Consider the following 14,582-nt stretch of genomic DNA (forward strand, 5'->3'; position numbering starts at 1 on the left):
AAAAATCGTCTTTCTCTCTCCCCGACGGGGAATTGAACCCCGGTCTCCCGCGTGACAGGCGGGGATACTGACCACTATACTATCGAGGAAATGATTGGTTGTTCAGAGTAGAAAATTGAAGATGATGTGCGTGAAGTGGGGATGGTTCTGTGATGAGCGAGTGAATGAATAGATGCTCAATTAAAAGCTAAAAATGGTTAGTACGTTAAATGAGCTTGATGACTATTTACATGACCATTTGTGTGATTTATGAAAATGTTTTCTGTTGGTTCTTGAAAGCTCTCTTTCGGCAGTTTCTAGTCATTTATTGTAAGCTGCTGTTTACTAAGGAGGAAAAATCACAAGAAGGTTGTATGCAAAGCCACGACCGCAAGGTTGAAGTAGAATACTTTTACAAGAAAGATAACCTGGCTGCTTGCGTGTCAGTCATTTTTTCTAGTAAACGTTGACCGTTCATTGGCAGTATTGTAATTTCTTTTTGTCTGATATTTTGAATGAAGTTCATTGAAAATTTTTAAATTTTGTGCAAATGAGAAGTTGAAGTGGTGCCGAATTGTAATATGCACATTTAATACGACATCATTAAACGGGAACGGAACAAAGGCTACGGTTATGTAGAACGCGAATGCCGGCGCGATGCGATTCGCCTTACCGTGGTGAAATGTACAGCTCTTTTTAAGGCGAAGTAGAGCTATACATTTCAACAGATTTCGTCTTGCCGAATCGCATCGCACCGTTATTTGCGTTCTGCATGACCGTAGCCAAACACTAAGCGACGCAAACACGTAATAATAATCAGAGTATGCATGTAGATGAAGATAATTAACTTTGGATTATAGCGCAAAACGAGAAAATAATAACTCTTCAAATAATCATTTGTGTTCTTCAAATTTCAGTTGTTCAATTTAATATCTAATGAAATGTTTGTTTATTATCTGATGAAGATCTTATATAGGCCAAATGATGCATTCCTAATTTACTAGGTCCATAACTCTGCCGACCGTGCTTGGGAAAGCGCGGTATAACGACCAATCAGAGGTCGAATTTTGTGTTTTGACAAGGCTCAAGAGTTTTCAATAGTACAATAGTTCGAATGATAAAATTGCAATTTCATGCATTTGGTAGGAATCTTAGAAGATTTTCTAATCGATTGCTGCAAAAACGAATGAAATCCATCGAAAACTAACCGATTTATTAGCATTTGAAATTTTTCTCACTTTTTTCAGTTTTAGATTTTCATTTCACATCCCTATTTAGCCGGACTTCCTGAGAGAAGTAATCTAATTCAAAATTAAATCTTCATTAATTCATTTGTTGTCCTTATAAGGACAATTGTTCAATTTATCATAGGATGTAGTGTTTATCTTACATCTCTGTGTTACCTTGATAGTGAGGACTAAGGCGCACGGTCAACACAATGAGAAAGGTGTTTTCACATTGAAAACTAGACACGGCTTTACTGGAGGAAGTGTTGGCAAATGCATCTACCGCTAATACCACCGCTATCATACGAAAGCGCGTCGTTTCATGTGGGGAATATCAAGAACGAAAAATGACGCGCGTCTAAGCATAACCCGAACTGTTTCGCCGTGCTGCTCCCATTTACCTTTACATCGGCCGCTTTTCGCGTCTACTATGGCAGAGGCCTTAGAGGAAGTTGCTGGCTGATGTATTCACTTCATGCAAGCCTGCTGCTGATGCTTCCCGCTACTACACTGAAACAGCATTTAAGTGAAGGGAGTGTCGTTGCATCAGCTGACCCTGCTACTATCGATGCTGATATACCCGCTGCAACAGCTACGCTATACGCTGGCCCAACTGCTGAGCACCTGCAACGCTATCCGTAGCCATGCCACAGTTGTGGCCGCCATTGGTATCCGCTGTACCTGCATCTGCTGGCCCTGCTGCTATCGATGGTGAGATCCACTGAAACTGCTACACTTATTCGCAGCCATGCCACAGTTGTGGCCGCTATCCGCTATCGATGGTACCCACTGCTCGCTCCCGCTGCTGCTTAGGGAGGACTGCTATCGTCGCTGTTCAGAACTACTATGAGCGGCTTCGACTAAAACAGGCTCTTATATAGGGATGAAAATAGGAATGAATTATTTTACGTACGTGGTGGAATGATATAACTTGAAAAATATGTGTGACTTCATTCTGGCTCAGAGCGATCAGTTGATAAGCTCCACCTCTTTTTTCAGTTTCTAAAGTTTTTCCTCAGTTTCGTGGCACGGATGCACAAAAATGATTTCTTGTGAACATTCTGTCGAGCCGGACCGATAGCACTCTCATTGAAGCAACAAATTAACATGTTTTGTGTCGTGTTGCGCAGCTTGGTTGAAGAAAATGTTCCCGTTCCCGTGTCGCTTGTAAGCAGATTATTGCGTTCAGTAGACAGTAGATAGTGTATCCAGCGAATAAACACCGATGGTGCTCTCACACACGCAACGGTTTTAACCCGTATCTTATTGCGGTTTGTAACATCAAGCGATTTCGTTTGCTCGCTGTTGCGTGTTGCATCATGTTGCAACTTGGCAGCTGGGAGACGACGAAATTCTGTTTATGCTGATTGATTGAATCGACTTCATATTAGCTCTGCATAGTCGAACTAACTGCTTTTGTGAATGCGTACTAACAGGGCAGTTTATTATTCAATGTTGGTTATGCTGATCGCAGCCTTTGCGCTGCCCCTACAGTGGAGGTTTACTAAATAAAGTGAAAATTAGACAACTACAACAGAATTTGATTGCATCCCGCACAGAATGTCTGCTTGTGTTGATGCCAGAAAATTATTAACCTTCAATTATTTTTTTATTTGCCTTGAAAAAAGCATGTTGCGGTTCAAAATCGGTTGCTAATTACAACCTTTGAGCTGCCCTAACATTGGGGGAATTAAGATACACGGACAACATGCTCTGTGGAAGCTATTTCACATTCAGTAAATTAGACGGGTGCGACAAATTTAAATTGCTAGGATGCAACACAGAATACTTGCTTGCGTTGACAAAAATTGTTAACTTTCAATGACTTGTTTATTTGCCTTCAAAAAGGCATTTTGATTTCCAAAATTAGATTTTCTGATGGCAATCCTCATGCTGCCCCAACACGGGGGGAATAATGGCTGTCTGGCGACACACGCTGAGAAAAACCGCGCTGCTCCTGAGACGTGGTGACCAACCACAGGGCTAGTGCTGCTGCTAAGGAAGGACGACTGCTGTTGTCGCTGTCTAGAACTATTATGAGCGGCTCCGTTGTTGTTGTTTAAGTTTATCTGTATTTTTATGCTTTTGTAGGGTATAATACATGTTTTTGAAAGTATAAGTGATTCACATTACTGTTTTCATCTTTGATGTGCGAGTTTTGATTTTTGTTTTACTAAGCTTTCTAATTGTAGAGATTTTGAATTTTGGATTGTCCACTTTGGTGGCGCTTGTTTGAAAGAAAACTACTTAAAACTACTATTTACAGCTTAAAATTACTATTTACAGCTTAGAACTAACTTAACCTACTATGTACAAACCGCTTATTAAAGCGTATTCTGAATGCTGACATTTATGTACAAATTTGGTTTTGGTTTCTGTTATTCTGGCATCTACTTTTGGAGTAACTGCTTCTTGGTGGAGATCTGTGATCCTGGTGTCATAGGGACAATCGAGGATCATCCGTAAGATTCGGTTTTGCGCAATCTGTATTTTGTTCCTGTGAGTTTGTGCACATGACTCCCACACCGGAGCTGCGTAAAAGACCGCGGGGGCAATTATTTGTTTGTAGACTGCCAGTTTGTTTGTTCTTGAGAGGCGAGATCTGCGACAAATTAGCGGGTATAGTGACCGAACCAAAGCTGAGCACTTAACCAGTGTCCTCTCCACATGCGATCGGAAAAGAAGTTTCTCGTCGAATAGCAGTCCAAGATAGGTAACTTCGGAAGACCACTCAACCCCTGTACCGTTCATAACCACAACGCATGATGGAGGGGGCTTCAGTTTGGGGGATTGTCGATGAAGGAACATTATTGTCTGGGTTTTGGAAGCGTTGATCTTGATTTTCCAGGTGTTAGCATACTCGACAAAGGCGTCTAAGCATCGCTGAAGTTTGTTGGTGATCTCACGAGGCATTCTTCCCTTGACGGCAATTGCAGTGTCATCTGCGAACAGAAAGAGCACGCAGCCATCTCCCAGGGAAGGAATGTCGGAGGTGTAAATGTTGTATAGCAAAGGGCCCAGCAGACTGCCCTGCGGGACCCCTGCTGGGATGGAAAAAGTATTTGATAAACAACCATTCAGCGATACCCTGAACGACCTCTGCCGAAGGTAGCTGCAGATGATTTTCGTCAAATATGATGGAAAGTTGAAGGCACAGAGCTTGTATACCAGACCGTCATGCCAGACATTGTCAAACGCCTTTTCGACGTCCAACAATGCCATGGCTGTGGACTTGGATACAGCCCTGTCCCTTCTGATGTTGTTCATCACCCGCACCAGCTGGTGCGTGGTGGAGTGACCCTTCCTAAACCCAAACTGTTCCGGGAGTAAGATGTTGTTTTCCTCAGCCACCTTCATCATGCGGTTGAGGATCAGTTTTTCAAACAGTTTGCCCAGCGATGAGAGTAGGCTGATCGGACGGTAGCTTGATGCTAACGTCGGATCTTTCCCGGGTTTGCGGATCGGTATGATCTTGGCTATCTTCCAAATGCTTGGATAGTAGTGCAATTCCAAGCATCTGTTGAAGATAGAGCTCAACAACAGGTGAACCCTGTTGCTGAGCTTTTTTAAGACCATATTGAAGACCCCGTCAAACCCAGGAGCCTTCATGTTCTTAGTACTCATCAGCGCTGAGCAAACCTGTTCTGCTGTGATTTTATGTTCTTGAGGAACGGTACAGGGGAAGTTTTCGAGGTCGCGGACGCACTGCTCGACCTGGTCTTCCATTGGACTAGCCATGGTCGAGCCAAGCAAATGCGATGAGGCAATGTGATTGCCTACCGCATTTGCTCTCTCGACCGGTGCAACAAGAAGCCTCTCTCCGACCCTGAGGGGAGGAACTGGTTTGGGGTGCGATTTCAGCACTTTGGCTACTTTCCAGAATGGCCTGGAGCGGTCGTCCAAACTTTGGACTAAGCGTCCGAAATTTTCATTCCGGAGTGAGACCATCCTGGAAGCAATTTGCCTATTCAGATCGGTCACCTCGAGCCTAATGTCCAGATCCCTGGTCCTCTGGAACTGGCGTCTACGCACATTCCGCAATCTAATTAGCAGCCGGGTATGGGAATCAATAGCAAGGAACTTACCCCTCACAGGAACACGTCGCACACACGCCTCGTCGGCCACGTTTATGGCTCGTTGGAGACCCTCCAACGCCTGGTCGATGTTTTCCACGCTGTCGAGCGGCGGCGCCTCGTCGATGTTGTTGTCCACCATTCGAGCAAAGCGCTCCCAGTCGACATGATGGTAGTCTTTCCGCAGACAGCTGACAGGAGCAACACCGATCCCCACCTCAGCAACGACAGGTTGGTGGTCTGAGCTCAGATCGTTGAGGGCCACTGGTTTGGAGAGCTCGATGTTGGCCAGGAAGAAGTCCAGGGTTGAAGGGTTCCCCGCTGGGGAGATGAAAGTCGGCTCATCCGGAAACTGCACCGTATAAAACCCATGCTGCGAGTGTTCGAAGAGTTGACGACCGTTCAGATTCTGCCGATAATTTCGCCAAGCCTCGTGCCGAGCATTTAGGTCTCCCCCAACGACGAAGCGGGAGTTGGTCCTGGTGATGGTTGCCAGGTCGTTCTTGAACTGCATTGCTGTACCGTTGCTGATACTACACTGGCGAGGACAGTAGACGACGATGAACCGGATGAACCCGGTAGCTGATTTGACCTCCACACTAAGGGCTTCGATGATGGCGGTGTGGATGTGCGGCAAGATGTTGTATTTCATCCCTTTTCTAACGATGATCGCTATACCACCCCCCCTGGAGTTGGTGCGATCGAGACGGATGATGTTGTGATCCGGCAGCCAAAAACTGTCGCCGGACTTTAGGTGGGTCTCTGTGAGGAGACCCACGTCGATGTTGTACTTGTGGAGAAAGTCAGCAAGCTCAATGTTTTTTGCTCTAATAGAGCAAGCGTTCCAGGTGACGATGGAGATGGGCTTAGGATCCATATTGGATAATAAATTTACCGAGCACATGGATTTGCTCGGGCTTGTTGCGACACGCACGAAGGGCATTGGTCATGCTGCTAAAAATTTCTAGCAGCTCATCCGCAGAGTACTTCTCGGACTCAGCGCTCGGTGGTGTTGTTGTGGGTGGACGCCAGTAGCCAGGGGGGGAGGCGACCGTTGACCGGCTGACCCGCCGGATGGTAAGTGTGGAAGGTCAAGTTGCGTACGCGTACTTGGGTGCCCTGCTTGCTGGGATGAACGCAGAGGAGGAAAATCTTCCGCCCTGAAGACCGGTGGTTTGTCTTTCTTCCTGCTCGGCTGGTTGGTTGACGACGCCTGCTTGCGGATATGTTTGAAGCTCTCCCTTTTCGGGCACTGTCGATCAGAGCTCTGGTGATCACCGCCACAGTTAGCACACTTAAACTGTACCGCACCGGCACCGTCCACAGGGCAATCCGATGTAGAGTGGTCCTTGGCGCAAATGTTGCAACGCGGTTTGATGTTGCAGTTCCGGGTACCGTGACCGAAGTTGAGGCACCTCTGACACTGCGTAACGTCTCGGCGGCCTCCTCGATAGGGCTCCCAACGGATGATAATGGAGAACAAAGAGCGGATGGCTCGCAAAGCGCTCAGTGTAACTGTCCCTTTTGGGAAATGAACCAGAAAGAGGCAGTCCGGGTATTTCCTTTCATTTTCATTTCTGCGTTTGATCGGATAGACAGCAATTGGGGCCAATTTGTACCGATCCTTGATTTCGGCACCGATCAGCTTGGGGTCGAAACCTGGCAAGCCTCTGATGACCACCTTGAAAGGCTTTTCCCCAGGAATGTCGTGGGTGAAGAACTCAGATTTAGAATTTTTCAAAAACTTCGTGGCCTTCTCAAAATCCACCTTCGTGTGGAGCATAACCTTCGTACCGATGCCGCATAACTTATATTCAGCTGCTACGCCCAGCGATGCAAAGTCGCTAATGAGCTTGTTGAGAGGAACGTTTTTCACTACCAGCGGGGGAAGCTTCACTTTCACCGTATTGGGGCTGGCAGAATCCGGAACATCAGTCGGCCCGCCAAAATCTCCAACGTCGCTAGCGTTTGTCACCGTGTCGCAGTCAGCCACACTTTTCGAAGTGCAACTGCTTCCGCCTGGTTTCTTCTTTTTACTGCCTACTTCAGCAGCAGAGTTTTGTTTCGCAGGGCTCGAGCCTGCTCTTCTCTTTTTCTTTGACATCACACAGCGATGCAAGCGACGAACTGTCGCACAAAACGGAATAAAATTTTTAACTAACCCGGCTTTTCAGAAATAGAACTGTACTTCTCAACAGTCTGAGAGCGAATGGATATGAGCGGCTCCGGCTGAAACAGGCTCTTATATAGGCCAAATAGCATGTTTTCAATTGCAAGGTATATGATTCTGTCGACCGTGCTTGGGAAGCAAGCATATAACGACCAATCAGAGGTCGAATTTTTCGTTTTGACAAGGCTTGACTATTTTCAATAGTACAATAGTGTGAATAATAAAATTACAATTATCTTATTTTGGGAAAAATCTTAGAAGATTTTCCAATCTATTGCTGCAAGAACGAAGGAAATCCATCGAATACTAACCGATTTATTAGCATTTGAAATTGGACATATTTTTCACTTTTTTCGGTTTTAGATTTTCAGTTCACATCCCTATGTAGCCGAACTTCCTGAGAGAAGTATTCTACTTCAAAAAATGCTTCAAAGGACTCAGAATAAAGTTCTGCAGATAATTTTGAAGTTCCATCTCGTATCGTAATCGTTTTATTGAGTATTTAACTGAAAAGATGTACAATTTGTTTTTTTTTTTTTAATTTTGGAAGGTCTCACTAACGATCAAACCGTTGATGAGTTTAAAATAACTTTGACAGAATCACTGGGCATAGTCCCTTTCCAAATAGTTCTTATGAAGAGGAAATGATGATGCGACACCATTTTTACTGCAATGAAGTTAAAAGCTCAAACTTTTTTGAAAAAGCACATGCTATCTACAATAAAAGCATATTACTCAATACCGTATTTGCCAATGATATGTCAAAAGGTCCAAATTCTGTTACATGGGCCCAAAATGTTTAATTTTTGGAAGTTCTTTTCACAAAAGAGACATACAAGTGAAAGAGAATAGAACATTCTTTTAGAAATCAAAATATTGAGACTATAAAAATGAAAAATAGAAACCATACTCAAACTTTTTTTTCGGAAGCTGACGAAGATTTTTAAGGAATCAAAATAAAACCTTTCAAAGTTTCGGATTGATAGATGAAATAGTTCTTGAATGTACATTGCAAATCATATGGATACACATTTAAATTTTTTGCCCAAGTATGTATCAGGAATATCTATCAACTTTGGCCATTTTAAATGATTGCGATAGGCAATACATAAATTAAATTAATACAGTTTTATTTCACGCTTCAGAATTTCATGTTTTGTTGCATGGCACTCACAACGCCTAGAAACGTTTCCATTCTGCCTTCGTATTTGTATAAAATACGGCTGACGACTTCATGTGTATTCAATTCTCACAGTTCAATAGGCGAATTGATTTGTCACATCGAAAAATTAACATTACACATAGTTGTCACCGGCACCGGCAGTAGCGATGAGGATCGTTTTCCATAACGTTTCTCTGATTTTATGCTGGAGATCGCGCTGTCATTTACATACATGCTAAAGTGTACGCCATGCAATCTACCGCCCGAGAAGCGCGGAGAGAGTCGCATCCTCGACCCTGTTCTCCCGCTCTCGTGTTTCCTTGACGACCGTGCTGCAATGAAATCGCGCGCATTATTCTTTTGCGATAAGCGGCAGGAAATTCGACTCTCAAATTTTTCTCGTTCGCTTTCCAGCCTTCCTATATGTCGAGGGGTGGTAATAAATTGCGATCGCTCGCGGACGATCACTTCAGTTATCGTTTGGCGGTCCGGTCGGTACGGTTCTTGCTCTCCCGAGATAAAGAAAGTAAATAGTGAAGTGAATTATAGTGCTCTAGAAGGACTCTAGCTCTGGGCTAGAGAAAAGTGTAACAAACAGTTAATCAGTTTGGATAATGTTCCCGTGATTTTTTTTCTTCATAAACGAATAGTGTTAGTTGTTCAAAAATGAAATCAAAAGTTTTGATTCTGATCTGCTCATGTTAGTATCCCTTGCTTTGAAATAATTTGTAATGAAAAAATGAATGAATGTGTCATTGAACAAAAATCTGCCCAAAAACGGAAGCATCATTGCAAGAAAACGACACTCAGCTGGCCCTCTTATCAGTGCAGTGATTTTCTTTCCCACAGTGCTTCTCTCGTTCGGCGCAAGTTCCGAAAAGATTGCAAGAACAAAAACAAAAGTGCTGGCCGACTTTCAGCATTATTTGCTATCAGTGAAATTATTATGACGGTGCCTGTAATGCTTTCTTCATACGATCGAAGCACAGCAGGCTAAGCTCACGAGACGCATCGCGGAGTGGCACGGCTACTGCGTCACTGATAAGCAATAGGGAGTTCTTGACTTCGAGTGACTCAAGTGGCGCCAATTCTGCTGCCGCGAGTCGAGTGTATAAACAAATGCTTGCCAGGCCTACTGTTTTATGTTGTTTATGACATTAGGGCAGTGTAGAATCTAAGTTCATGGCTTCTGGTAAATCAGTGTTTTTTCTTTCTCTCTCTGTTTTGTTCTGTTTTAATCGCAGTTCTTGCCATCGGTCAGGACGGCCATGCGTTCGATATATTTCCATTAGACAATGAGATTGTGTATCGGCTGGAAACGGATGTAACGTTGGTGCCGGATTTTCAGGCCCAGTCTAACTACGTTTGGACCCTCGTAGGACAGCTGCGGGTGCAGCGCTATGACCCGAACAACCTCGCCGTAAAGGTAAGTTTGTATTGGCAAGGTTTGCAATATCTACTACTCTTCTAGAGATTTAAATGTGAAATTTATTTAATTTCAAGTTACAAATACTGAAAAAGTGGTTTTTGTGGCTTTTGATGTTGAGCTATATCAGTTAGATAGCTGCGGTCAATCGTTGCGATTTTCTCACAATATGTAAAAAAGTGTGCCAAAAAAGATAACAAGTTTTCTCGACTAATAGCTCGAAATAATTGAACCAGTCGGCGGTAGCAGACCCGAGTATCATTATCGTATTGTATTATTATCGTGGTGGTACAGATGATTCGATGGATCGCTTCAATTACTTTTCGTGGTGCATTGAGTTACTTGAACCCCATGTATTCACGCTAATGAGTATTTTTCTAAACCGATGGACTTAATAGATCAAATCTATGTTATTTAATCCATAATTTCAGAATTAGATTCTGAATTCTTCGCAGGGAGTGTGTTTATACAAAAAACTTTGTGATGTCCCTTGGGTTCAACTCACCTTGCTCTTGTACCTTTTTTCGATGGCTTTGCGACGAATTCTAACCAATGATAAGTCAACTCCAAGCGGTTCGAATAGTTTTAGAAGTGTCATTTTTCATTATTTATTATTCATATTTTTATTAGATTAATACTAACCTTTAGGGCGCTGTTATAGAAGGCAAGTAGACTCAATTTTTAGACCAATGGCACCACCTATAAGGCCACTGACAGGCTAGTTATCAAGTTTCAAACGGTATTACCGGAAGGCTTTTGGTTGGCCGGAGTATGCGGAGCACATCCGGGACAGGTTCCGCATGTGCTCTATGGGGCGACTCGTCCATAGGCAATGCACATGGGAACGTCAGGCAAAAAATGAATCTAAAATCCAAGTTCATGCTCTTATTTTCTTATTTTTGCCTTTCTCCTAGAAAGGTATACTGCCGCTTCAAGCATAACTGTCCCATATTCTGTGCAAACCTTATGGACGCTGGGACAGTTATGCTTGGAGCGGCAGTATAGCAATCACTTGCAAAACCGAAAGTATACAAGTGCTCCAAAGGGCCGAATGGCATATATCACTCGACTCAGCTCGACGAGCTGAGCATTTTCTGTATGTGTGTGTGTGTATGTGCAGATTTTTATTCTCACTCACTTTTCTCAGAGATGGCTGGACCGATTTTCATGAAATTAATTGCAAATGAAAGGTCTCGTTGTCCCATAAGACCCTATCAAATTTCATTGTAATCGGATTTTTAGTTTAGAGGTTATGTATCAAAAAGTAAAAATCATGAAACATCATTATCTCGAAAACTACACAACCGATTTGAACAAAATTGGTTTCAAATGAACGGGCTACCTGGAATACCCTTAACTTTTGAATTTCATAAAGATTGAACTTGTAGTTCAAAAGTTATGACGAGAAACGTGTTTTGAAGACTACTTAATCTCACTCATGTTTCTCAGAGATGGCTGAACCGATTTTCATAAAATCAGTGTCAAATGGAAGGTCTAGTTGCCCCATAAGACCCTATTAATTTGTTTTGCAATCGGATTATTACTTTGCCTGTTATGTTTAAAAATGTGAAATCCAGCTATGCAAAGGAACATATTCCGAAACTACTTGGACTCACTCACTTATCTCAGAGATGGCCGACCCGATGTCCACAAAATTAGTGTCAACTAATGAGTCTAGCCGCCTCATAACACCCTACTGAATTTTACTGTAATCGGACTGTAACTTCGTCTGTAAAGTACCAAAATGTGAAAATCACGGAACTTCACTATCTCAGAAACTACACAACCGATTTGATCAATATTATTATCAAATGGCAGTTTGGCAGCCCTATACGTTCCCATTTCATTTGATTATAATTGAACTTAAGCAGCCGTTATGTTTTAAATTGTTAGTAAAACAACGAAAGTCTATAATTTCGAAGATTACATGACTTATTTGAACATAACTAGTGTCATACGAACGAGTCATCTCTCCAACTTACGAATAACAAACTTCATAACAATTTGATATGTGGCTCAAAAGTTATGGAAAGAACAGAAATTCAAAGGCTTTTGAAGTAGAATACTTCTCTCAGGAAGTTCGGCTATATAGGGATGTGAAATGAAAATCTAAAACCGAAAAAAGTAAAAAATATGTCCAATTTCAAATGCTAATAAATCGGTTAATATTCAATGGATTTCCTTGGTTCTTGTAGCAATAGATTGGAAAATCTTCTAAGATTCTTGCCAAAAGAAAATAATTGTTATTTTATTATTCACACTATTGTACTATTGAAAATAGTCAAGCCTTGTCAGAACGAAAAATTCGACCTCTGATTGGTCGTTATATGATTGCTTCCCAAGCACGGCCGACAGAATCATATACCTTGCAATTGAATACATGCTATTTGGCCTATATAAGAGCCTGTTTTAGCCGAAGCCGATCATAATAGTTCTATACAGCGACAACAGCAGTCGTCCTTCCTTAGTAGTAGCACTAGCCCTGTGGTTGGTCACCACGTCTCAGGAGCAGCGCGGTTCTTCTCAGCGTGTGGCGCCAGACTGCCATTATTCCCCCCGTGTTGGGGCAGCATGAAGATTGCCATCAGGAAATCCAATTTTGAACATCAAAATGCCTTTTTCAAGGCAAATAAACAAGTCATTGAAAGTTAATAATTTTTGACAACGCAAGCAAGCATTCTGTGTTGGATCCTAGCAATTTAAATCTGTCGCACCCGTCTAATTAACTGAATGTGAAATAGCTTCCACAGTGCATGTTGTCCGTGTATCTCAATTCCTCCACTGTTAGGGTAGCTCAAAGGTTGCGATCAGCAACCGATTTTGAACCGTTGCGTGTGTGAGAGCACCATCGGTGTTTATTCGCTGGATACAAAAATCCTATGCGAATTGTGGAATAATTCGTCTGAAGAACATTAGAGAATTGAAAAACTGAACTGAAAGGCGTGGCCTATTTCGTAGCACCCTTCGACTATAAAAGAGTGTTTCTGGGAAATCTAGTTACATTCATTAGTCGGAAGGTGAGATGGATGGACCGTCCACAACGTTGACAGCAGTAGCAGCAGATATCAGCACTCAGCAGTAACAGAGTATAGCAGCGGGTTGCGCCTGTGGCTGCCTTCAAATTAAACAAATCACTTGCCCTGTGGTTGGTCACCACGTCTCAGGCCTCTGCCAGGCTGAACGCCAACGCGAGCGATCGGGCGAGATTTTTGCCGTACATTAGCCGGCACTCCCTCTAATGGAAAATTTGGATCATTTTGTTCAGAAGAATATTACTGTCGGTAATATTACAGAGATGCGATTGCATTATATCCGATATGTAATTGAACAATTGTTCTTTTGAGAACAAATAAAACACTAAGTTTGAAAAGTTAATAGCTTTGGGTACCAGTAGCAGTATGGTAACAGCCTCAGCGGTAGGTGCAGCCGGTATTTTCCTGAGGCCGATATTATAAGGAGTAAATGGAAGCGGCACGGCGAAACAGTTCGGGTGTGCTTGGACGCGCGTCATTTTTCGTTGTTGATATTATTCCCCACATGAAACGACGCGCTTTCGTACGATAGCGGCGGTATTAGCGGTAGATGCATTTGCCAACACTTACACCAGTAAAGCCGTGTCTAATTTTCAATGTGAAAACACTTTTCTATTGTGTTGGCCGTGCGCATTAGGCCTCTGCCAGGCTAAACGCGAAAAGTGGCGCGAACCGATTCTCCCGGCCGTAGGTCAATGTACAGCTGTAAGTAGAGCTGTGTAAAAGTATTCTACTTCAACCTTGCGGTCGTGGCTTTGCACACAACCCTCCTGTGATTTTTAAAACTATACCTGCTTTGTGGTCTCAACATAATTTTTAATGTTGTTTTGTACTATTTGAACATTCCAAATTCATTGATTCCTTGCGATGTGTTTAAAGTCTGCAAATGCACGACGAATCGGCCATAGGATATGATCAAAGTCGAAAGACAAATCGTTTGAAATGATTGGTTTTATCGAAGTGACAACATCCTCGACTTTTGGCTTCTGTACATCGCCCTAATTCTGTATATATGCATATTGGGTGGTATTCGGTCATTTTCAGCAAATTTTCTGGCATCAATCTTACACCGGAAATACCCATATTGGGAGGTATTTAGTTATTTTCAATGTTTGGTTTCTATGCATCATCTCGATTACGGAAATATCCATGTTGAGTATTGTTTGGTCATTTTCGACTGTTTCCTATAAGTTGCCATTAGTTGCCAATTGTTAGCTCATTGCATCATTCTGGTTCCAGATATACTCATATTGGATGGTATTTGGTTATTTTAGGCTGTTTTTTACAAACCGGAAGTCGCCATCTTGGATTTCAAAATGGTATATAAGATAATTTCTGGCCTCTCTCATATTGGGTGTAATTCGATCATTTTCCGCTGTTTCCCAGGAACCGGAAGTCGCCAACCTAGAATCCAAAATGGGGTCAGCTGCTGTGTATCATTCTAGATCCGGAAATACTCATGTTGGACGGAAATCGGCCATTTTTGGCTGTTTTCCAGAAACCACAAGTTGCCA

General features: G+C 42.8%; 1 protein-coding gene and 1 non-coding gene across 2 annotated transcripts in view; one reads left to right on the top strand and one right to left on the bottom strand.

Moving 5' to 3' along the window:
• Nucleotides 1-17: 17 nt before the first annotated feature.
• Trnad-guc (transfer RNA aspartic acid (anticodon GUC)) lies at nt 18-89 on the bottom strand. The gene has a single exon. It is a non-coding gene; the product is annotated as a tRNA-Asp (tRNA).
• An 8,985-nt stretch (nt 90-9,074) lies between these two features.
• LOC129729579 (vitellogenin-4) overlaps nt 9,075-14,582 on the top strand; it is a 41,794-nt gene continuing 36,286 nt past the window's right edge. The window contains exons 1-2 of the mRNA XM_055688250.1: nt 9,075-9,310; nt 9,855-10,036. Coding sequence (XP_055544225.1) covers nt 9,277-9,310; nt 9,855-10,036 — 216 coding nt within the window. The 5' untranslated portion in view covers nt 9,075-9,276. The remainder of the gene's footprint in view (nt 9,311-9,854; nt 10,037-14,582) is intronic.

Source organism: Wyeomyia smithii, chromosome 3 (genome assembly GCF_029784165.1).
Source record: "Wyeomyia smithii strain HCP4-BCI-WySm-NY-G18 chromosome 3, ASM2978416v1, whole genome shotgun sequence".
NCBI lineage: Eukaryota > Metazoa > Arthropoda > Insecta > Diptera > Culicidae > Wyeomyia > Wyeomyia smithii.